General features: G+C 42.7%; 1 protein-coding gene across 4 annotated transcripts in view; it reads left to right on the top strand.

The window, feature by feature from the left end:
- Positions 1-11,532: 11,532 nt before the first annotated feature.
- MTM1 (myotubularin 1) overlaps positions 11,533-25,752 on the top strand; it is a 42,956-nt gene continuing 28,736 nt past the window's right edge. For 2 of the 4 annotated variants that reach the window (XM_064463193.1, XM_064463196.1), the window contains exons 1-3: positions 11,533-11,639; positions 13,711-13,866; positions 25,313-25,384. In XM_064463193.1, the coding sequence (XP_064319263.1) occupies positions 25,322-25,384 (63 nt within the window). In that variant the 5' untranslated portion in view covers positions 11,533-11,639; positions 13,711-13,866; positions 25,313-25,321. Of the gene's footprint in view, positions 11,640-11,717; positions 12,104-13,710; positions 13,867-25,312; positions 25,385-25,752 lie in introns of those variants that run through there. The other 2 variants (XM_064463195.1, XM_064463194.1) reach the window with 2 other exon arrangements.

Raw genomic sequence — 25,752 nt, forward strand, 5'->3', positions numbered from 1 at the left:
GTGGCACGTGCTCCCGGGGGGACACTTGGCCCTGGCACATCTGTCCAGCCATCTCTTCAGGCTAAGCTCAGGTTTTGGTGCTTAATGCCAAATTAGTGCCTGTTTCACCTTCTATTCTTTGCTGTATACATAGCAAATTAAAAAAAAAAAAAAGAGTCTGGAAGAGAATGAGGTGTTTTAAATACCAATAAGGGTCTCTCCTGGGCAAGCTAAAACACAAGTACTGGTTGGCAGCTGCAGGAGCTACTGAGAACTTAAGACTCCGGCTGGTCAAGAGGTCTCCTGTGTACAATCCTGCATAAAACCGGGGAAAGGCGCCTTATTAAAGCAGCCAGGCTGAGACCAGTAGAGCTGTAGTTAATCACAGCCATTTTCTTTGCTCCGTCCCCGCTCACTCCATGGGTTTGTAGCACTGCGCAGAATAAATACACTGTTTTATACACGTCTTGATCCATTTCCCGTTCCGCAGCAAGTCTGAGACTTGGCTTTCATCCTCGCTCTGCCCGAGGCAGCCATTTGCCTGACGCGGGCGCGCGCTGCCTGCGCTGGGCTGTGCGTGGTGCCGCTGGGCTGTGCGCGCTGGGCTGTTCGCCCTCTTTGTCGCCAAGCACACATGGCCATGCACATGGTGGGGACACGGAGCCTGAGTTCTTTGCTTTCCTGAGTTCAGGAGGTAGAGATGGTTGGAGTTCAATATTTTCTTTTTCTTGAGGTTGGCATGACAGTGGTCTGGGTCACACCATGGCTATGCACGAATTAAAGCAACCCACAGCTACAGCAATGATTTGTCCCCACAGCCCAAAGGGCCCTTTGCTGCACAGCTGAACCCTGCTGCTGGTCTCACGTGTCTCAGAGCCAGAAACCAGTGAGAAGCGCCTGGCTTTTGTGCATCACATTGTTTTTGTCCTTATCAAGGCTTATGACGCTGCAATTTAATGTCTGAGATTTAAACACTTTGGTTGGATTAGAAAAAAAGAAATGCCATTTTAAGTCGGATTTGTATAAAAAAAAGACATTTTAATGGTTCTGATGTTGTCTTAATCCCTCTTCAAGGAGCAAAATGACCCAAGTACTGACCCTGCTTGGTTTCACATCCTGGAGCTGTGCTGTGTTTGATGAATGGCTGGGACAGGCAAGACCTGGGGCAGTGGCAGGAGGTGGTGAGACTGGCCTATTTTCACTCCCTGAGGGGAAACCAGCCCGAAGCTATAAAGTTGTGAAATCTCTTTTTTTTCCCTTGCTAATATAGAGCTGTGCTTGACTCCATCCAGCTGCAGAAACATGCTTTGTTTCAAGTTTACAGACTGCTCCTTGTCAGCCCCGCTGGCTTTGTACAGCAGCTGAGGGGAACAGAATTACCTGGCAGACCAGGACCTGTGTTCCTTTCCTCTTCTCAGCCCATAAATTATTATTCTCTTTCACCTATTAGGTGGCTACACTATTTGCCTAAGCAGTTCCCATTAATCCCCTGTTTGAGCCTCACAATCTTTAATAAATATATATATTTTCCTGTGCCCTTTCAGGATAGTTGATGATGTCCATTAGCAGCGGGGGACTCTGAGGCACAAAAGGCTCAGGACTTGAATCCCAAAGATATTTAAGTGCCTAATGAGGCAGTCAGACACCGGTAGGATATTTCAAGTGTAGTTAAGCAGGACTGGCAGCCACGTCTCGCCACCGGTAGGGTTGTATTACTGTTGGTTGCTGTGCACAAGTTTGGACTTTGTTTTACAGATCTGGGAGGATAAGCTGGTTGTTTCTGTATGGCCTGTTGTGGGCAAAATGGGACCGTGACTCAGGCCCCTTGGTGTCTTAATTTTCCAACCTCAAGAACCAGTCAGCTCATCCCAGCCGGGGGAGAGCATGCAGCTGGGCAGGTAGGCAGTGGAGGGTGAGCCATCGATTTCACTTCTCTTCTGTGCAAGCTCTTCACTTTACTCAGCACCTCGTTCCCAGCTCTGGGACACAGCACACCTTGCCCTGCCAGAGGGGCTGGGCTCGTGGTGAAAAAGTGAGTGGTTCATTCTTCTTGGTGAACATCCCTGCCAAGAAACTCGTTGAAAGTGCCACTTGTGTATCCTGAAGAGGAGGTGGAGTCCTGCTTCTGCTTCAAACCTACAGACCTCTACTCCGCTAAGGTTTTTGGCTTATGACCTGTGGCTGAAATAACATACTAGTATCCCACGGTATACCGCACTAATGCAGCAAGTACCCAGGCAGCTAGCAGGGGACAGAGGACCTGTGGGGATCAAGCTCAAGAAAAGGGTCAGATCAGAGTTCTGATCTGTCTCCAGAGGAAGCAGAAGGTGCCTGTTCGCAGCAGGGATGATGGACACACGGTCAGATGGGGAGCAGCCTGCCTTCAGCCTCAGTGCAGCACAGCTCCTCCCGCGTGCGCCGGGGACTCTTGCTGCTCTGGGTAGCTGGGTGCAGCGTTACCACGCTAATGCCGGCCTGGATGTGGCCACGTTGCCAAAGTGGGACTGCTGTGAATGTAACATCGCTTGGGGTGAACCTGAAATGAAGGAAGGAGGGAGAGGGAGGGAGAGGGAGGGAGAGAGGGTGAACAAGTGTGCTGGAGACATTTCATGGCTAAGACTTCACTTACAGCCTCAAGTGGCCCTTCTGCACAGGGATGACCTTTCCCCAGATCCCACGGTCACCTCCCCCAGAGCCTGCGCACGGACCAGAACACGCAGAAATGTAATCATGTCTCTATGTTAGTGTACATCTGGGAGAGTGGTTGGGTAGGTTTGCACAGCCGATTTGCCATGGGATACTCCTTTGCTGCTCTGCAGAGTCCTTTCCTCTGTTTGGGGAGGCTTTCCAGCCAAGTGGTGGCTCGTCACTGGAAATCAGAAGCTGCTAGAGTCCCAGCCGAGCTCTGCACCTCAGTTTACCTACCCATAAAATTGAGATACTCCCTCTTCCACAGAGATACTTTGAGGGGTAATTGGTTAACACTGATAAAGTGTTTTGAGCAGGTAGGACTGTAAAAGTGCCAAGTATTATTATTAGCCCCATGTCTTTGCTTTACTGTGTCAACCAGATCAAAGAGCCTCCTGGTATTGTAGCAGCCTCCTGCAGCATGCACTCCCCACGCAGCACAGACCACACAAACCAGCTCAGCCTACAGCTGGCCTGTTCGGGCCAAAAGCAGCAGTTCCCGCTGCCTGCAGTGGGTGACTGAGTATCCAAAGAAAAATTTAAACTAAATACTTGTAAATACTTGGCTGCAACGGGCTGAGTTTTGCTGCATGAGTGACTGAGAACGCAATCCCTTCTTGAAAAGGGAGATGACGTTTTACACCAATGAATTTCAGGCCCCACTCTGAACCTACTTGGAAAATTAGTGTTTTGTTGGTGTTTCACAGTTTTTGTGGGCAACTGTGCATTTGTAGTTATTTGCAGGCACTCAGGGAATGAGTTTATGCTGTTCAGCTACAGGAGTACTCCAAGAGGGTATCTGCTCTTAGATTCGCCATTCAGCTTTAATGTGTTACTTGACCAGTTTTTCCCCAAACAGTGGAAGTGATTTCTTACAGATCTGGCATTTATAGCTGTTCTGACTTTTTAACTAAGGCATGCTTTTTCGGTTTGTGCTTGGGTTTTTTGTATCTCCTCACATACCTATACAGTTCCTTTATTTTCTTCACATAGTCAGTCCTTTGCACATATGGCGATAGCCTCGGACTGCCACATCTGGCTGTAAAGAATCGTTGACGGGAATCCAAGGCTGTAAGAGGTGAACCTGTATTTGGAAGTGACCCCCTTCTCCCTGGCTGTCTACTCTGTGAAACTTAATTATCTTGAGTCCCCTAGTGTATTTAGAGTTTGATACAATTAACCAACAGTTCAAAATCATCTAGTGAGGGGTGTGTGCCTAGACACACAGAGAAATGATTGCATCAGACTCATTCTCAGAGGAAACTGGCTAGAAGTGAGTTATGAATGCAGCATTCAACACAGAGGAGCCAAACGTTATTTACTAGAGATAGCAAAAAAAGGTCATTGCATCCTGGAATAGTTACCAGCATGTAAGCCAAAAAACATGCCCACATCTCCAGCTGCTGTGCCAAAAGCTAACATGCTAAGCCATGTGTAGATCTGCCATCACAGACGCACTCTTTTCCAGCGCTCCCTAACTCACAGGGATGTGTAACTGCTTCACCATTTTATCCACAGTTTCAGCTTGTGGACCTCTCCATGACTGACTGTTTTAGAAGCTCAAATGCCTGACACCTCTTGAGCTTCTTATGGATGGCTAATGCGCCCAAGAGTGTAGCAAGACGCTATCTGCAACCGTGCTTGGCCTGGCATGAAATCAGACAGGGAGGCTCTTTTTATCTTCTTGTACCTTGAGGTCTGATCCCAGTATAATATTTTCATTTTAATTGTCTGTCAGTAGGTAATTTTATCCCTGGTGTCAGCACCCACAACAAGCATGAAAAGAGTTTTGCCTCTGGCCGTGGCAGTAATGATAGCTGCAGTACCTCTTGACCACATCCTCAAACTTAAACTGTGAGCTGTTCTACAGAGCAAATGTATTCTTTGTGTATTTTATCCAGTACCCAACACAATGAGACCCTGGTCTCTAGATGCTACCATAATACTACTAATAAATAATAACTCAACACTGAGATTAACACTGCCACACAGAGACTTTCTGATTTGGTACATTAACTTCTTATTCTTTTCATGCTGTGAATGTAAGCTGTAGCTGGAGATACAAAGTGCTGTGAAGATTACTGTAAGTACTCTGATCTTCTGAACCCTGAATGGAGGTCGCTGTTGTATAATAAATTGCATTAAAATATAAATGAAAAGAAATCATGTACAATTTTTCCAGCAAGAATTATTCACAAGAAGCTTCATGGAAGAAATGACTGCATTAGCTCCAATAAAAGCCATTATTTCTTTCAGGTGGCTGCTTGAAGCTTTGCTAATTGTCTGAAGAAACCCATATGAGCATCTGATGTGATATTCAGGGTTTCTGAAGACCCCACTTGACTCAGTGATTTTGCAGAACTAAGAGGGGTTTTGTTTCACTCATTAGATCAACTAAAGAAATTCTGCTTCATAATAAAATTATTTTCTCTTATTCACTAGAGTGCAAAGATGAGTCAGGCTAGCTGATCCACAGCAGCATGGCTCTTTCAGTCCCACGGGAATGATCTTTGGTCCCATGGGAGTTAAGAGAAAAACCTTCATTGACTGCTGCAGCAGAGATTCCTGCTAACACCATGAATGTCAGTTGTTTTTAATCCTGCCAATAAATGGCAATTTACCCTAACAATGGGAAGAAACTTGTACCTGAAACCCAGTTTCTCTTCTCCCCACCATGACATAATTAGGCAAACAGACTATGGTGGTGGGTTTTCTTTTTTGTTCTAAAGAATAACATCTTAGAGTAAAAAATATTAGATCAATTTTCCCTACAAAACATAGTCAGGGGAACTTTGAATTAAACAAAATCAATAAAGCATGAGCTTTGGGGAACCCAAAAGAAACTATATTCTCAATTCCTCTAGCTATGCACTGGTAGCCTCTGCTGACACAGGCTTGAATCCAACCTGAAGTTCATCACCAACACCTGAGAGTGTAGAGTTTCTTCTGAATTAATGGATCAACTGGGCTTTAGAGAGAGAAATCAGTAAAGCTTTGGTGGGTAGTGGTGCCTGGAACAGCTTGCCAGCTCATTGATTTCCTATCCTGCATAAGCAGCCACTTCTGTTGACAATATGACACCAAATACTACCATGGAAATCAAGCAAAAAATGTTCTGGTCTAAACAGATGCATGTTTCTAAAGAGGAAAGAGCTTTCCCGGTGCTGATCTTTCTGCAGGCTCTCTGGCTGGTCCTGTGACCTCGGGATTCTGCAGTGTTCGGCAACTGCAGCCTGCTGCCCAGAGCTTGTCCGAATTTCAAAGCTAACTCCTCTTTGCTGAGGGGGAGCTGTGCTGTGTTTTCAGAATGCACAAATATTCCACTGTGAGTAGTTAATGCTGGTGAAAATGTTTCCCTTCCTGCCCTATCAGCTGCCGTGACTCAGAGAATCATAGAATGTCCTGAGTTGGAAGGGACCCCCAAGGGTCATCGAGTCCAACTCCTGTCCCTGCAGAGGACAGCCCCGAATCTTGTACTATAAACCAGAGTATTTCTGCATAGAGCATGTACTAACTCTGTTCTGTCAGCCCATCTCTGTTGTGCTCATTAGCATATTTAAAATAATGCTTAAAATAACTCTTACATGCTGAATTCAGACACTACTGTACTTTAAGTTGTACGTGTGTGGACCTTGACAATAGAAGGAGGGTGTTGGGGGATCATCTTACACAGATTTTTATGCTGATAAAACTGATGGCAACACACCATGCTTTTACAAGGTATTTTGACTTTAACCCCTTCACTACTGCCATCTCAGCTGCCCTCTGTCACTGGAGTTCTTTTGGGATTTGAATGAAACCTCAGAATTTCAGAGAACTTCAGAGCACAGAGCAAAAGCAAAGCACTTAGGTATTAGTCTAAAAGGTCCTTCTGTTTTATGAGCTATATTCACACATTTAACAGGTAACTTTCCATTGCAATTTACATTTAAGTGTACTGGAAGCTTATTCCTTTGTGTGCTATTTAATTTAAAAATATTTTCTTCTATTTATCTTAATTTGGGGCACTGTTCTGGCAGTATTAAAATTAATTCAACTAACAGTTCTGGTAATTCAGTGGATATTACTAACTTCCATTTGTTTGGTTCTTTTCATCCAAATTCATTCCAGTTCTCTTAAAACCTTTTGCTCACTATGCAAATTAGGTATGATACATGTGAGAATGAATTTGCCTTCCTCTGAAATGCAGCAATTTCTCAAATAAAACGTACTACCTGCTTCTAATATTTGCATGGAGCAAATAATGCGGGTTTTTTTCTAACTAAATATAGAATCATCAAGCACCCGATATTAATTGTGTCTGTCTTTGAAGACAAAGAGTTAGCATCTAATAGGAGGTATCTGTCTACTAGTCACAGCAGATGTGTGTATATATACACACACACATATATGTGTATATGTGTGCTTCACTTGCCAGGTTTTGGTGACAGCAGTACCGTGCATGCAAAACCTAGGTATCCGAAAGCTAGCATCTGCCTGATTTCACAATAACAAGTATGTACATTCAGTCAGTGTTTCTGAAAACGGTTCCCAAAATACAATTGCTATTTCCAGCCCCTGGGAGCTGCAGGATCCAGAAATACAACTAGCATCTTATATAACTCACCTTATTGCTATCATGAGTCAAGCAGCAAGGGGCAGATTCTTTTTTTTTCGGGTGCTATAGGTGTTTTATTTGGTAACACGTTACTTGATAAAGAAATGATTAGGCTAATTGAGGGAAAAGCTAGCTAGAAATAGGTTAAAGAGGTCTTAAAGTAGAGCTTAAAAGAATTAAATCTGGCAGTCTTTATTTAGCAGAGACAAAAATAAACATTGAATTAGCAAACAAAGGACAATAACAGGAAACAAAGGGTGTGAGTGGCACAGTGTTAGAAAAGCAAAAGAATGACTGATATACCGTATCTTCTCTAATATCTAACTCATAAAAGGAAAAAAATGTACACATGTGAACATACAGACATACCTAGGCATGTATGATATGTTTAACACTACATTGTCTTTTCCATTTTATCTGTCACAACATCAGCTATAACCAAGCGAAAATTGTTGCGAGGTAGATGGAAATAAATCATCTTTAACTTGACCTATGGGCTTGATTTAAAGACGCAGACTCCCCATCTCCACTTACTTTTGTCCCCCTACTCTCCAGAATAGTAGGAAAACAAGTTAATACTATTATCAGGTATGATTACACTCCCAAACTGCACTTTGTTGTCATCCAGTTCATAATACCTAGGTTCTCCCTGGCACCTCAGTTCCACATGTGTTTTTATCAATTGCATGACCATAGTGCTACAAGACCCTGTTATAGATCAAAATCAACACAAAGGATGGTCCTGCCTGAGAGCTTTTCAAAGTATGAAATGGGAGAACTGAGGAATACAGGCAGGAGAGGCAGCGTAAAGAAATGTGAAACTGTATTGCAGACATTACATGAAAGAAAAGTTTTAAGGAGCGTTTTGAAGAAAAATTATCAGTACTTTTGGGCTGTTTATAGGATCCTTGGAAATAAAAGGCAGCCAAAAGAACGCACTGAAGTACCTGTTTAAACATATTATGAGTGGGCTGCGAGAACTGGCGTAATGAGCTGACTGGAGCTGCAGTTAGATCTCAGCAGTGATTGGTAATGGCAAGTAAGGTGGAGACAGGCTACTGAGGCCTTCCAAAGTAAAGACACTTAGGCATGATAGACATGATAGAGTAGGCTGAGCCAGCACAGGGATGAAAAGAGGAATAATACGGTGAAAATGACAGACTAAGAAAAATTGTCTTTGTAGCAGCGTTCTCAATAAGTATGAACAAGACAAGGTTATATTTTCCAAGGCCAAAGGAAAGGATGTTGCAGTAATTGAGATTCAAGAAAATGGGAGCTTTAGCTATATGGACAGATTTAGACATAGTCTGAACATAAAGGGCTAGGGAAAGGTCTGAGTCAAAGATGATTACATACAGGCAGATAATAGTGTAATAGATAAAGTAGAGAGTACTTGTGGGAGAAGACTTGACACTATTTTAACCGTACTGAGCTTAAAATGACATTAGGATTGTCAATTAACCAGTTTTTATCCAGATGGTCCAGGGATTGGAGGCTGGAGTATTTGTGTGCCGTCTGGGCTGATTACAACCCAGGCACCATATGCTGCAATACAAAAGAATGAGGACCAGGCTCAGAAACACAGAGGCAGCCTAAACATCCCAGAACCCCAACCATACATAAAACTTCAATAACACATGCTCTCCCAGATCCAAATAGCCATCAGGCGAGTCATCGGTCAGGTGACTCAAAGCACATTTCTTCCAGTTCACATCGCCTTCGGGCATCTGGCCATGCAGGTGTGGGCCTCGCGGGGCGTTTGCAGCTGCGTGCAGCAGAAGGTGAAGTCCCACTGCACAGTCATAAGAAGGTAATGGAGACCCAAGTGAAGAGCTTAGTTAGCAAAGCATGCCAATCTGCAGTGAAGCGGCATAGCTGCGAAAAATCTGAGTTGAGATTGTTGTTTGAACTGTGGTTGTTGTACACCTTATCTGGGCATAAAACACAGAGTGACTAGAGGAGTGACCAAGGGGAAAGGCCTGGTTAGTATCTACTGGAAGCTGGAAGGCACCTAAGAAAAAGCCCCTCAGAAATGTGCTAGTAGGTGGGTTAGAAATGTAGGAGGAAAAAAGGGAGAGGACAGTCATTGAACAAGGGTGGAGAGTATTTCACTTGACAATTTGGGGTGGGATAATAGTTGTGATCATTAAAGGTCATATGAACAAGAGGCTGCTTGAGACTTTGTCTTTTTGAAGAAATGCAAGGGGTATAAGCCTGGTTGGAAAAGACCCAGGACAAAATTGATGGAAAGAAATTTGTGGAGAGCACTTTTAGTGATCTGAGCTGTGAAGGGTCAGAAATGAGTAAGGCAAAAAAAAATCTTTCTAGATTTTCTGACATCAGAGAAAAGCTTTAAAATGTGATCTGAATGAAACCTTGAATGAATGATCAAATAAGAAGGCTCCTCTGTGTGTATACATGTACATATATGTAGACCAATAAATGTATACCTGTACATATAAATGTATACATATGTATATCTTTAAAAAATACATTGATTTATGATTTACAGTTGGAAATACCACACTGGAATCAATCAAAGCAAGACTTCAAAATTGCATCAGTGAATTTTCTAGCTAGTCTTTACTGCAAGGATGATACCAGAAGCAAAGGCATATCATACTAGAAGACAACAGACAAGATGGCCTATGTGAGGGAGGTGAACTAACTCTTCCTCACTTCTTGCTTCTGCGGTAAGACACGCAGTTCCATGCTTACTGTAGAAAAATATTTTTTTATGCCAGAAACGTTTTTTCCATTGTAAGAGGCACCAGCCCAATTCGCCTGTGGTTTTTTTTGGTTTTGATTTTCTAAAGTTTTTGGAATTCCAGATGTAAATTGTTGATAGTGAAGGAGACACCTAGAAGTAAAGAATAAAATTAATTTTAAAACAATTGTCCTGTGGCTCCTTCTGAAGTACATCTTGCCTGGTACAAATGCACGGCACACAGGTGGTGTAACTATTTGTTCATAGACAACAATTGGCTGGCAAAATTAAATTGGAGAAAGGCTTTTTCAGGAAGATACAGAAAACCAGAGGCAATGGTTGTTGGTATGAGGCTTGCAAACTGGCAAGTGACAGTGTTCCTCCCAAAGGAGATGGTGCCTGCACCGTGCTGGTGTGAGGCGGGCACTGTGGGATCTTGGTTAACTGTGAAGTACTAGGACAAGTATGAAGCTCCTAATTGCTTGGGATCATGAAGGAACCCAAGGCTACTTTTGTTTTATATTCTTTTTTTTTTGTTGTTTGATCAGGTATTCTGTGGTATCCAGCCCTGAAAGCAGGGAGGGGCATTGTCCCTCTCTGGCAGGGGAGCAGGTTAGGGTTGGCCATGCCACTGGAGAAGCTGGACACAACCGTTTTGTAACTCAAAGGCATGTTTTATAACATCAAAAACGTTTTATAATATCACAAATCCCCTTTCTCTGAAAGCACGTAGCATCAGATGGCAAATGGTCCCTGAATCACTGCCTTGCCCTCCAGATCATAGAATTATAGAATCACAGAATGGTTTGGGTTGGAAGGGACCTTCCGAGGCCGTCTAGTCCAACCCCCTGCAGTGAGCAGGGACATCTTCAACTAGACCAGGTTGCTCAGAGCCCCGTCCAAACGGACCTTCAATATTGATGTAGACAGCTGCTCTTTGTACAGCAGCAACAGGCCATTTTATAAACTTTTTTCTTTTTAATCTTACATGAATAATCCTCTGGCATCTGCATCGCCAGTTCTTTTACTTTTGACCAGTGGTCATGTGAGGTCCGGGAGCATCCAGAAGGCTTGGGGGCCACTGGGGTGCCTCTGCCCATTAACACCCATCGATTGACCGACTTGACCAGCTCCATGATGGGGCACACCCCATCCTTCCTCTTCCTCTTCCTCTTCCTCTTCCTCTTCCTCTTCCTCTTCCTCTTCCTCTTCCTCTTCCTCTTCCCTTTCCCTTTCCCTTCCTCTTCTTTCCCTTTCCCTTCCTCTTCTTTCCCTTTCCCTTCCTCTTTCCCTTCCTTTTCCCGTTCCCCTTCCCCTTCCCCTTCCTCTTTCCCTTCGTCTTCCCCTTCCCTTTCCCCTTCCCCTCCTTTTCCCCCGGCCGTTTCCTTCGGGAGCGCCCTGCCCGCCAAGGGGCTGTGCTGGGGGCGCCCCCCCACCCCGGGACTACGGCTCCCGGCAGCCCCCGCGGCACCGCGGCCTACAGCTCCCAGCAGCCCCCGCGGCACCGCGGCCTACAGCTCCCAGCAGCCCCCGCGGCCTACAGCTCCCGGCAGGCAGCGGGGCCCGCCCGGCGGGGCGGGGCGGGGCGGAGCGGGCCCGGGCGGGGCGGGGAGCGCTCGGCGCCGCACTCGGGCCCGCCACGGCCACGGTGAGGGCGGCCGCGTCGCGGTGAGTCTTCGTGGGGCCCCGCGTTGGGCGGCGGGGCCGCCCCGGCGCCTGTTCCCGCTCCTCCGGCCCCTCCTTCCCTTCCCTCCCCGCCCCGTCCCCCCGGCAGCGCGGCCGGGCGGGGGCTGCCGCCGGCCCGGGCCTTCCCTCCGGCCCGGCCCCTCGCCTCGCCCTCCCGCAGGGTGCGGCCCGCCTCGCCCCCCCGCCGCCTCCCGGGTGCTGGTCTGGGGGCTGCCGCAGGCTTCTGGGAGGGCGCCCCTCGCCCCCCGGGAGCGCCGCCCGCCGCCGTGCCGCCCCGCCTGCCGGCAGCCGGCGGCGGGGCCCGGCGGCCCCGGGTGTTTGTTGCTGTTTGTTGGTGCGTCCGGCGCCGCCTGACTCACGCCCCGACGTGCTGAATCCCTGTGGAAGCGAGACGCTGCTGAAGTGCACGGCCCGGCGCCGCGGCTTAGCGGGGACGGCTCCGAACTGTAATTTTTACCTTTCCTGTAAGAAGAAACGCTCTCCCGCGATGTGACAGTGTTCCGAGCGCTCGTGATGCGCTTGCGGGCTTTTAAGCCACTCCAGTATTCATTTCTGACTGGCTTAAATTCTGCTCTGAAGCATGTGACTTATCTCAGTGTTCACGGCTGGAAAGCTGAAACTTGCCATCTCGGAGCAAACTTCTTAGTTAATACAAAGCAAAAAATTACTCTTGAAGACGACAGGCTGTCTCTGCTTGATGGTCTTTGTGCTATGGCAGTGAAAAAGCATAATTCCTACTTTGTGTGATTGATGTTTTTTGGTTGGTTTGGTTTTGGTTGGTTTCTTTCAGACGTACATGTAAAGAGCATAAGAACAGTATTAGCTTTTTTCTTTTCACAGAAAGCCCTGTTTTTCCTGGTGCTACAGAAAGCAACAAAGGCAAATTCAGTTTTAAAATTGTGTAGATGTTAAGTGTTTTGTAGCTGGCCTGTAGATTGACTTGTTGTGATAGGTACTAGTCAAAACTATATAGGTTTAAAAAGTACGTTGGTGCTACTGCATAATATCTGTTTTGGGGCAGTACTGCACTCGTTGCTTGCTAGTAGTCGTGTGTTTATCATTAACCAGATTTGAAAGGCAGATATCTCATGCTGCAGGATTAGCACTCTGCAAAACCAGCACGTCTTTGCTGCTATAGCTGTTTTTTTTAATGTTGAGATTTAGGTGGTTAAAAAAGTTCGGCCGTACAGTTATTAAAGCTGGTAAGCATGACAAGCCTTAACGCACAGAACCTTCGGGGCTGCCGGCAGCTTCGTTGTGTGGCAAGCGTCACAAGAGATGAGATGGGTGTTTTCAATAAAATGCAGAATTCTCCCTTTTTGCACAGTTTATCATTCTATGCTGGGTCAGAAGGAAACTGCCAAAACAGGCGCTTGCCAAAGAGATGGGCTTGTAGCATCACGGAGGTTGAGAAAACTCTGGTATTTATGTATTCCTCATATGTAGAGTTACAGTGTTAACTAACAATAGTTAATTTATAATGCAAGTCTAATTTAATGAGGAGAAACTGTAAATCTTTAATATTGTGTGTGTTCTTTTAAAGGAGACATCATACTAATTTTTCTAATAACTTGAATCGGGTAAAAATAAGTTTTGTTTCATGTTCTGTTCCTTCTGATTTCGCCAAGTTACATAGCAGCTTTCATATGAAAGTCATTCCTGAATGTTTGGGAAAAGAAACAAATAAATGGCAGTATTCTTTGGGAGGGGATGAGAGAGGAAATGCCTGACTGTGTGCAGAAGGATGCCCAAATATATATGGGGAACGTAAGCATGGTTAAAAGTCTGCGTAAGATTTATACATTGGAAACATTTAAAAACCATATCTTAAAGTTTTAGAAGATAAAATTATTCTCATTTCCAACTACTTGATGACAAACCTCCCGGCACAAGATAAAACATAAAAAACCCTAGTACTGTTTGTTTCCTTTCTCCAGTATGGTTTTAGTAGCAAATATTCTGGGGTCCTTTCTGAAGTTTTTTAAAAAGTAATGTCAATTGAAATATTCTGGCAGTGCTAACAATGTCTTTCTACCTGTTCCATTCCTGTCAGGGGCCGGCTACAGCACAAAAGGCAAATGTTGCTTGAAAGTTGAAGGAATGAACACTCCCTTGTCCTCTCATCTCACACTGAAGTGGGCGTCTCTGTATTTTCTACAACTGAAATGACTTATTAAACCTGGAGGCTCCTGAGCAAGAGAAAACAAAAGTAAGTGTTTTCAAGTAGACTGGGTTTACTCTTTTTGTGAGATGAGGTGTGTGTTTCTCCACAAAATGTAAGTAACTGGTGTGCAGCCTCTTTGCTGTGTTATTGCATGCAATGAATGGAAAGGCTGTATGCCAGAGACTCTGTGATGTGACTGGACCCATTAATGCATAACGTACATAGGCAGGCGTGGAATACCGAAGTATCAAACGTTCTGTGCCCGGCAAAGCGCCTGCCTGTTACCTGAAAGAGAGCACACCCAGAAGTATGGTGCTGCTCCATGAATGGTTTAGGCAGGATAGTCCCAATCTCCCCTTTCTTTGGCATTGAAGCAAAGAAAGTTTTGTGGGTGACTTCATCATAGTCCTTAGTGCCATCTTTTAAGCAGAGGCAAACTCAGAATGGACCTTTCTCTATGGTAGTATGTGTATTCAGAGTAGTAGTTCGTGTAGTGGAAGAAGGAACTAAAGAGCAGATGAAGGAGGATGAGTCTGATGCATTGATTTTACATGTCCTCAGAGGAAAGTTGGAGGGAAGTCTGAGTAGGGGATGTCATTTTAACTGTTACAGTGTCATTTTTTAAATAAAGTAGATTATTATATAACAGATACAATTTCCATTTCTCTTGTGGAATCATCAGTTAGATCTTCAGCAATAGAACTACAGTGGCTTAAGGGGATATCTTTCAAGAAGAATGAGCAGGGAGGAACTGAAGGCTTTCTTAACAGAAAACTTTGAAGCTGTATTTGCTATCCCATAGGCTTTCCTGTCAACCACATCAGCTTTTGACAATGCGGGAGGTATATGTTCCCTGCTGGGGATGCAGAGTACAGAAAATAGACTGGGTAGGTTTAGAAAGCCACAGATCAGCCTTCAGGCGTAGGTTTCCTACAGATGTAATGCTGATTCTAGAGGTAATGTGACAAATGGTTCCTAAAAAAACCCCACTCACTTCTGTCATGCCACTTAATCTAGCTAGATTTAACAGCTACTTGCTGCACAGGGCTACATGCATAGAGGGAAAACTACTACTTTCTTTGATCCACTCACATGACTGAAGTTCTGCTTCAGAACTCAGCAGAGTAAATGTTAAGAAAAAGTCAGGAAAAAAGAAAATCATGGCAAGAGGAAGCTATTACGCATAGAACAAATACAGGAGAAACAATAAGTGAGTACAAGTGAACAGAAATAATTTAGCATGAATGACAAGGAATAGACCTCTGACAACTGCTAGAAAGCAGGCCAGATAATTATATCTATTACCACTGAAGTAGGTGCTGCTTTTCCTTGTTACTGTGATATAAAGCATGACAAATATCTAACTACCAGATCAGAGTCCCTCAGCAGGTGTCCATGCTAGCATGTGTCCAGCTGTATCATCTCTCTTTGTGAGAGAGCTTGTAATTCTCTTACCAGAAAGCTTGCCAGGATAAAAGCCAGGGATATCACCCTAAGCTACATTTTCAATATAATTTGAACGGAGGAAGCAATTGGGTTGATAATTAGAAAAAGTAGTGTTACAAACTTCTGCGTTAGGTCTTGTTGGAAGTTGTGATTTACTTTGAAAATAGGGTGGGAGTCAAATTCCATGAGAAGTTAAAACAGTAAAAGAAAACCTTCAAATGGAGACAGGAGAAATATCCACCAAAACAGAAATGAAGACTTTTTTTTACTCCCTCCAGCTATTATTTATTCAATACCTGCCTTCCATGTACAAGCTACAAGTGGTTTTCTTTTTTTTTTTAAAGAAACATATACACAGAAGTGCATAGGATCTGGTGACACTGAGAAAATATTTGCCAAACTTTCTGCCAAGCTGTTGCTACTTGCTGCCATTTCTAGAACTTCGTTGTCGGAATGCTATTTCTTGTTAATAAAAGGTCTTCCTTCTAGTATCTTCAAAACTACCTGGTACAGTGAGCCCAAAAACAGGAGCAGGCAGGCAACTGGAGCACTTCCAATTTGTTTGCTGAATTAGCAGTCACTTGACTGCTGCAAACTTCTGTTTGTTTGCACTTGTTCGTATTGAGTCCTCTGGGGACAATGACTTGCCCTTTTCAAATACAGGGCACATTAGGGAACAAGAGAATGCTTTTTCTGGGAGAGGGAGCATTTCTGATTCTTTGCAAACAAATTCAGCAGCGTGCATGGAGCGGTATGGCTTGCCCTTCACAGTGTAGCAGGGAACTGGCAACATGGGGGATTCTAAGTGCATTTTTCTTAAAGACAGGAAGCCTTGTGGAGAATTGTGTTTAGCAAACAGGTAGCTCCAGATTGCAAGTTTTTTTGTAAGTGATACTTTTTTTTGTAGAATTCAGAAATTTTTTATAATTCATAACTGATGAATTTGATTAACTGATGTAGAAACTTCAGTGCAGAAGTGCAAATACTAGCATACATTCTGCGTGTACAGCATCCCACAGAGATTTGTACTGCTGGTATGCTTTTTGTGTTGTAGTTCTGGCTTGAATTAAGAAGGCTTTCAAAGAGACTTGAAAGCTCATATGGTATCCCTGGAAAATGTAGATTTAGTAAATAGATGGGTGGGGAATGTCATTTAGACATTAAGGGAGAAGACCTACTAGTGGTGTAGTCCAGTCTCAGGTCGGTAGAATCGTGAGGATCCACTTGAGGAAAGGTAAGGGCTGCAGACTGTTACTAAGAGGCTACATGTGGAAGGATTTTACACCCTCTAACTGTGGTGGTGAAGAAGAAATAAGAGATTCTGTGATCTACCAATCCATGTTGACTCTAAAGATCCACTCTGGAATAAGTGCAGGTAGAAGCTTGTGACTTGATAAGCAAAGGTGGTTTGTTGGTGTACATCATATGTGTGACTTGCCCTTGAATTCTGATGGTAAGAAATAAGTGCGCTCATAAGTGGTTTACTAGAACATCTTCCTTTTCCTGTTTAAATGATACTTATATCTCACAGGTAAGTCACTTTTCCTTTCTTTCTGTTTGCTGTCAGTTGCATAACAAGTGACAGGTGATTGCTACTGGCCGCAGGTAAATACATATAACTATGATGTCTGAATTGGCATTGCTCTGGGCATGTTTTTGATGTCAGTACTGTATGACTTTTAAATGTTAAAATCTGTTTTTTAGTTAAGTAGTCTAAATGTATCAGGTCAGAGGGTGTGAGTGACATTGTTATGATTGATGATCAGAGGGATGGAACTCCTCTGCTGTGAAGACAGGCTGAGAGAGCTGGGGTTGTTCAGCCTGGAGAAGAGAAGGCTGCGGAGAGACCTTATTGCAGCCTTTCAGTATTTAAAGGGAGCCTACAAGAAAGCTGGAGAGGAACTTTTTACAAGGGCATGTAGTGATAGGATAAGGGGTAATGGCTTTAAACTGAAAGAGGGTAGAGATAGACTAGATATAAGGAAGAAGGCTTTTACAATGAGGGTGGGGAAACACTGGCCCAGGGTGCCCAGAGAGGTGGGGGATGCCCCATCCCTGGAAACATTCAAGGCCAGGCTAGACGGGGCTCTGAGCAACCTCATCTAGTTGAAGATGTCCCTGCTCACTAGATGGTCTCTAAAGGTTGCTTCCAACCCAAACCATTTTGTGATTATTTTTTAAAAATAGAGTTTTGCTTCTAAAAACACCCTGCATTAGTATCTTTCACTGTTGCAGGAAGTTTAAATTTTTTTTTAATGTCCTTTGGAAATAAATATAAGAAAGTATTTGAGGTGTGGATTTTCTGTGGGGTTTTTTGTGGTTTGTTTTTAACTTTGAAACTGGAATGCTCTGCCATATCCTACGTATTTTTTGTAGATTTGTTAAACTGTGGAGACTTCTGCTACCTTATTTTTGTTTCCATTATTGAGTATAGTTCCTTTGTGCTAAAATATAAGTGGTTAAGTGGATGTGGAAGAGATGTGTTTATTTCTATGGACTTGATTGGTTGGTTATGGCACTTTGGTTCTCTCTGTGTTTCTTTTTGGTTGATTGGTGCTATTTGGCTGGGGACAGCTGGTGCCTGGAAAACAGCCTTCATTGCTGTGGATCTTTCTTGTGACTTGTTTTGTATCCCTGTATATCTTTATATCTGATTCTAAAATTTTATTAACCTTTAATGAGATGAATCACTGCTCTTTACTTCATTCGATTAAATGCTCATTTACTAGTGTTAAAGATGCTGATGCTTATTTTGGTGAGGCTCTGATATGGTGACTTAGATGCTGTGGTTAGCTTCGCCCTTCAGGGCTGTTGGTTTTCCATATGTTTGGTTTTTTTAAAAGGATTTTTGTTCCTTTCTCCTTCGTTGGTTGTCTTAGCTTCATTTTGGTACTGTCTTAGAAATTCCTGGAGTTCTGCTCTATTCTATATGTTATTTCTAAAAGCCTATGTATTATGTGTTATCTCTTCTGTACAGCTGTGGTGCTGACAGATGTGGTTTTGTTTTTAGGACTTTGTATTTTATGCTTTTAATTTTATTATGGGAAACACAAGGCAGTATATTCATACTGGCTCTGTAGTTTGTTACTGTACCAAATAAAACTCTACAATCTTGGTGTAACACCAGCATACCTTGTCATTATAAACCTGCTTTTTTCATTTTTTGCACCTTCTGTTTAAATGAGGGTGCAAGCAGCTTTTTCTATATACCGGCACTAACGTACACTTAACTCTCAAACACAGTGAAAAATTATTTACTAATACAATACTATTTTTCTTCTCTTTGAAGAAGTTTCTTATTTGGAATTGAGTCTATCTCAGAAAATAACTTCGTTTTTATCTAGACTAGCAGATGCCTTGCAGATCTTAAATGATTAACCCAGTGCACTGATCGCTTTCAAGTGTTGTATGATTGTCCCATTGTAACTCTAACTCTTTAGAAGTGCTCTGTTTTCTGAATTACTATGACAGCAAATGAAGGGGTTTAGTAAATTTTGTAACTATATTTTTAGGAGAGGCCTTGGAGATACACAGACTTTTTTCATTCTTGCACAAATCATTATCTGGAGCAGGATTATGGGAACTTTGGCGTTATCCTGTGTCATGGTTATTGATGTGTGATAGAAACCGGAATGCCTCTAGAACATGTTCAGTCAACCTTTGTTTTGTTAATTTTTACTGTATTGATAAATATGATTCTGGTAAAAGCAAATACTTTTCATGCTTATCCAGTTGCCCTTATTTTTTTTAATATATATACATACACACACAAAAAAAACCCCTATTTCAATTCTTATAATGTGTCAATAATGGTTTTTTATCTTACTCAGTACATTCTGTAAATGTCTTCTCTGTATGGTAATTTAGCAGTTTAATTTCCTTAATCTTTCCAGATTAACATATTGAACTTTATAGACTAAACAAAGTTAAAAACTTCATTTTGCATTAAGTGTTGTCAAAATTGTTGTTGCTCCAAATGATTGATATAGGTACAAATTTTAACATATTTTTTCCAGAGTTTTAATCCAGTGATGGAGGGTCAAAAATATTTAATCTCTGGAAAGTGTTGCTCACAATTTACTTGATCCAGTTTACCTGATCTCAGATGTTTGCGGTAATAATCCTTTGGCAGATGCAGATTATGTTGTGGTGGGGCACTAACTAGTTCTTTATACTGTAAAGATTTTAGGTTGACACAAGCATGGCTCAGCTATACGATAGTTACGAATTATTTGGTGTGAAGATGAAGCCTTAAAAGGACAAGCAAAATGTCAAGTGAGCTTTAATTTGTTCCTGGATTGTAAACAATGAGAACTAGTTTCACCAGGCTGTTGTCAATCTAAACATGATTAATAAGTCTCAGTGGTCTTTCCAAGCTGCACTGCACACATCCTCTAACCTGTTGGCAGTGAAGAACCTTAAGGAAAGTAACTGGTCATTTCAGGTTCCTTAACCCTCAAAAGCTTATTTACATGTTTTAAAGTTTCTTTAGATTTTCTGTGTGGGCATATGCTTCTGTCTGTCAGCATTTAGAATCATAGAATCGTTAAGGTTGGGAAAGACCTCTAGTATCATCAAGTCCAACGACCAACCCAACACTACCATGTCTCTTAAACCATGCCCTGAAGTGCCACATCTACACACCTTTTAAATACCTCCAGGGATGGTGACTCTACCACCCCTCTGGGCAGCCTGTTCCAATGCCTGACCACTCTTTCAGTAAAGACATTTTTCCTAATATCCAATCTAAACCTCCCCTGATGCAGCTTGAAGCGGCTTCCTCTTATTCTATAGCTAGTGACCTGGAAGAAGAGACCAACCCCCACCTTGCTACAAGCTCCTTTTAGGTAGCTGCAGAGAGCAATAAGGCTCCCCTCAGCCTCCTCCAGATTAAACAACCCCAGTTCCCTCAGCTGCTCCTCATCAGACTTGTTCTCCAGACCCCAGACCCTTGACCCTTCACCAACTTCATTGCCCTTCTCTGGACATGCTCCAGCACCTCAATGTCCTTCTTGTACTGAGGGGCCCAAAACTGAACCCAGGATTTGAGGTGGGGCCTCACCAGGGCCGAGCACAGGGGCACCATCCCTGCCCTACTCCTGCTGGCCACACCACTGCTGACACAATCCAGGATGCTGTTGGCCTCCTTGGCCACCTGGGCACACTGCTGCCTCATGTTCAGATGGCTGTCAACCAACACCCCCAGGGCCTTCTCCCCCAGGCAGCTTTCCAGCCATTCTTCCCCAAGCCTGTAGCATTTCATTGGTGGTGTTGTGACCTGACACTTGGCCTTGTTAAACCTCATACATTTGACCTTGGTCCATTGATCCAGCCTGTCCAGATCCCTCTGCAGAGCCTTCCTACCCTTGAGCAGATCGACACTCCCACCCAACTTGGTGTCACCTGCAAACTTACTGAGGGTGCACTTGATCCCCTTATACAGGTCATTGATAGAGACATTAAACAGAGCTGGTCCCAACACAGCCCTGGGGAACACCGCTTGTGACCAGCCACCAACTGGATTTAGCTCTGTTGACCACAACTCTCTGGGCTCAGCCGTCCAGCCAGTTTTTTACCCAGCAAAGAGTACACCTGTCCAAGCCATGAGCTGCCAGCTTCTCTAGGAGGATTCTGTGGGAGACAGTATCAAAGGCTTTGCTAAAGTCCAGGTAGACAACATCCACAGCCATCTTTATTCATAAAGTGCAGATAGGGTCCTTGAACTGAATTATTAAAATCTGGCCTTCAGTGCCTACCCTTTCAGATGTTGTTGTGCCTCCATTGCCATGAATCCTAGGAAGCACAAATATAAATATCACCTTTAATGAAAATACAGATCCCAAGTAGTTTGTTATTGTAAGATTATTGGAGCCTTTGTTTCTTGGTAGTGTTACTATATTAAGTTCTTGTAACTTTAACAAAGCTTTGTTTATTAGTTCAAGTTAAATCCAGTAAAATTCCTTTGTTTCCTTGCTATTCTAATTCAGGGAAGAATGTTCAACTGTTTGTAACTGCAGAATTTCATAAACAAAGTTGTCTGATTTGTTTTAAATCTGCAGAGTAATTGTACTTCTGGTCAGCTGCAGACAAATGTGAGTTTTGTATGGGTTTCAATTTTTCTGCAAGTATGGAAGTACATATGGGTGATGCTGGGGAATAGTATGTGTTTGCAGTGGAAAACTACTTGCAAGGCTTTTCCCTGTGTGGAAGGACTACTGCTGCTCCGTGATAATGAGAACGCTGTAGCTATTTTAAGACTATGATGGAGTATGGTTTTGAATTGTTCATGGCAATATTACTTTGGGAGGTTGCCAGAAGTTGCTTCTACAGTTTGACAGAAAAAGAAATATTATAAAAGGAAATATTTTGTGTTCAAGTGTTTTTCAAAATGTGTTTGCTCTTTTGATATAGAGGAGTCCACTTCTTTAAGGGGTGTGTCCTTGTTTGATGGGTACTTTTGAATGAGAACATAATCTTGACTGTTGCCTGAAGATCACAGAAGTGTAGAGTAATTCAGGGTCAAAGGGACTTCAGGAGGTCTCTAGTTCAACCCCTTGCTCAAAGAAGGATCAGATCCAATCGCTCAAAGCTATATTCAGTCTTAAAAACCTCTGAAGAGGGAAACTGCAACCTCCCTGGGCCCTGTTTTCACTGCCTGACTGTCCTTGCGGTGGAGAAGTATGGGGTTTTTTACTTAAATCAAGCTGGAATCGAGTTTGCTTCTGTTGTGCCTTGTCCTGCCATCACTCATCTCTGTGAGGACCCTGGCTCTGTCTTCTCAGTAACCACTTCAAAGGTACCAGTGGGCAGCTGTGAGGTCCTACTGAAGCTGTCTCTTCTGCAGGCTGAACGATTCCCAGCTCCCTCAGCCTCTCTTTATGGGGCAGGAGCTCCAGGTCCTGGTTCTCTTGGTGACGCTCTGCTGAACTCGCTGCAGGTTATCAATGCATGTCTTGTCCAAAAGTCGATACTGTTCCAAATGCTGTCTGATGGGTGCTCTATAATGTAAAGTTTAATTACTTGACCATAGTTTACTTATAGAAATCAGGGAAATGTGGGTGGTTATAAAAACCCAAATACTAATAAGGACATTTAAAGTGTGGCTGGATTTCAAAGCAAAATTTAGGTAGCGTAAAAAAAATTCTTCCACGTCTATACTGATGAAATAACTTGCATTAATTTTAGTGAAAATGTTTGGATTTAAAAAAAAAATTGTTGGATAACACCTTACATATTTATTCAACTTATTTAGCTCTGAGTAAGTAATTAGCATCATTAAAGTGTTGGAAATGAAACAGAGTAGTCGGTTGTAATTCTATAATGAAATATTCTATAGATATTGAAGTCAGTGAGTGAATTTGTTCTCACTGTAAAGTATGTTTGAAGAAATCAGTCTCAGGGAGGGTTGGGGGAATTTGACAAAAAGTCAAGCTTACACAGAAACACCCACACGAAGGTCTGCTGCAGGAGCTGTACAGACTTCTTGCTTGTTTGAAGTGGCCTGGTGGGGTGGCAGCGTGGAGGGGAGGCAAGCTCTGTCCCACTGTATGGTCTGGCTCTGCAAAGAGGAGGTTTTCTGAGAATCTGAAAGGGTTCTGCGTATTCCTTTTAATTTACACTGAGGTTTGGAAAACTTATAGTTGGTGTTTTGGAGTCGGATGATGATTTCAGAACTGTAACTCACCTCATGTAATGCCACAGTTCAGGTAAGAATCGGTGAATGTGCAGTAAGGGAGGAAATAATATAGAAAGCAAAGGAGGAAGCAGAAGGCTTTTAAAACACTTCAGCTGCTCTCAGAGGGAACAGTATGAAGTACGCTATGATTGGAGGTAGTATTGAACAGCAAACGAGCTTTTGTCCTTATGAGCTTAGGCGCAGTGGATTGGCACTGGGGTGAGTGGCCAGGATCCCCGGTGGGCTTGTGTGACCTCTGCTGAAGGTTTTCTTTCTGTGGCTTTGCTGGCAGAGTAGCTGTGGTTGCAAGATCAACAGCTAGCTTGGGTGTGCCTGTACCTGCTGCAGTCAAAATTTCCATTTGGAGTGCAGATCTATTCAGGTTGCCACATCTTCTAAAAGTCACTTTTCTAGGGCTTGTTTATGCTCACTTGTCTCTCATGGTTGGTGCAGCCTTAATTTAAATTTATGTGAGCTGTAGTTAAAACCACTTTCCCTGCTGACATAGAAAACCTGGGGCTGCTGTGCTTTTGTCTCTTTGTCTCACCTGGTATTTCTCACCTTAAATATGAACAAAAACCACTTCATATAGAAAACATTTTAAAACAAGCTTCTGAATAAATATACCTTTTATAAGTATCTGGTTATTAGAAAACTTAAGCTTCTGTAAATTAAGAAAAGTAATCTCAACAGATACTGGATGTTCACAAGTTAAGATAGTAATATAGAAAAAAGTTAAATCTGCCTTAAGTTTTATAGTATGTAAGATACTGAAAGGAAGGAAAAACAGTGAAAATATCCTCTCTTAATGTTCTAAATTTTATAGTCAAAACATTAGTCTCCAGTGTTGTAATAGTTTTTCTGTGGAGGGTAGTTTGAAAGAACAGTGATTTAATGTTGATTGCTTATAGCTTTTCATTTAAATGGTTGGTGTTGCACTAAAATTAGTTCAGGACACGTCTGTTTCAGTGTTTGGAGAAAGCGGAGACTGCTGGAGACCCAGAAAGGAAGTAATACCTCCGTGTGACAGGGTCACACAGGCTCCGCAGCGTTCCACAGTGTTTTTTCTTCATTTTTCAATGTAATGAGTTCCTTTTTTTTTTTTGTGGAGGGGTGTGATTTTTATACTGATAAGCTCTATCACTGAATATTATGGTTCTAAACACGATGTCAGGTTTCGTGCGCCTGCGATGTGGAAGCCTTGCGCACTGTAAGGAGGTAACAAGCCTGTAGAACTTCAGGTCGTGGTTTTGCACCTTCTTCCTGCACAGACACATTCCTGTATTGTTATAGTTACTTCAAAGCTTTTAGATCTTGCGGTTTAATCTGTCACTGTTGCTGGTGTGGGACTGCTGCAGTGTCACTGTGAGCCCACTGTTAGGCAGGAGCATGGGCTGATTCGTCATGGTGCAGAGATCTGTGCAAATGTCTCTCAGTGTTAAGAGGGGAGCAAGAGTGCTTATTTAAGGCTACAGTGTTTCATTTATGTAATAGAGAGAAAGATTGTGTGGTCTGTAATCATCTCCCCCCTCTACAAACACACAAAAACTCTTCAAGATAGCTGTAGGATGTCACATCGGCTTGGTGGAGGGCATGTAACTAGTGAAAGGGAAGTATAGTTTGGGACGAAGTTACTGTTGAGAGTGACTTCAAGTATGAGCGTTTTCAGTGTTCTAGACACCTTTGTGTAATGTCAGGAAATGATTAAGAAGATGAATCCTGTATCATGTGATTCTGTCTTTAATCAATACCATTTAAAAAAAAACATATCAAGGCTATTCAGATCAGAAGGGTGGACACTCCCCCTTCTGGTGTGCTGAGGCTGCAGTTTAGGAAATGGGGGATTGTTTTTAAATGTAGAAGTATTGTGGAACTCCTGCTTTTTCCTTCTCTTATTTTTTTTTTTTAGACTTGAAACACTTGAGTCTATTGACATGCTTGTGATTTCAAGAGCTGTGCAATAACTTTGCAGTTTGTTCCTGTTTTCGTAAATGAAAAGTCCTAACACAAATGCTCCAAGTAGGTTGCATTTCATAGAGTGTGTATCCTGTTTCTTAAAACAAGGACTCTAACGTCTGTTGACGGAACTAATAATAGTATTCAAAGAACTGAATTCCAAAATACAGCTTGAGTCAGAATATTCCTTATACTAAGGACCAATCCCAGAGCTAGTAATGAAATTCTTGTTAAATTTGGATGCTTTTAAATAGTGACCTTCAATTACAAGACGTTGTGTAATTTTAAAAATCGGTAGTAACTTGCAAAACATTCTTGGAAGTTCTTGACTTGGAACTTCTGTGGACCTCCAAAGTCTAAAATCTCTCCTGTCCAGGGGGAAGTTTAAGTCTCCAGTTTGTGCTTTCTCATCAGATACCCGGTATGGCCTCATCATCAACACCTAAATATAATTCAAACTCGTTGGAGAGTTCCTCAAATAAAAGGGTGAGTGTAACTTTTTTCATGTTTTTACATCAGAGGTCCAAGAGATCATTATCTTCCGTATTTGGGTAGAAAAACATGTATTTGAATGACCTTTTTCTTGAATGTATGTATTTATTGCTAAAATTCTAATGCAGTTAACTGAGTTGATTTAAATATCTTTCAGAGTGGGTGGACAAAATACTCTCCGTATCACAAGTTATGAAAGCCTCCTTAAAATCAATTCTAATATACTTACTCTTATCCTTGCTTTCAACATTGAAATATTCTGTGGCATTCTTAAAAATTTTTGGCACTTTGCTGTAGAAAGATTCTGTGCTGCAATTGCTAAGTTCTACCTGGTTGTGTTTGGCTGTCTCAGTTTTAAAATG

Source organism: Phalacrocorax carbo, chromosome 11, assembly GCF_963921805.1.
Source record: "Phalacrocorax carbo chromosome 11, bPhaCar2.1, whole genome shotgun sequence".
In the NCBI taxonomy this organism is placed as follows: Eukaryota; Metazoa; Chordata; class Aves; order Suliformes; family Phalacrocoracidae; genus Phalacrocorax; species Phalacrocorax carbo.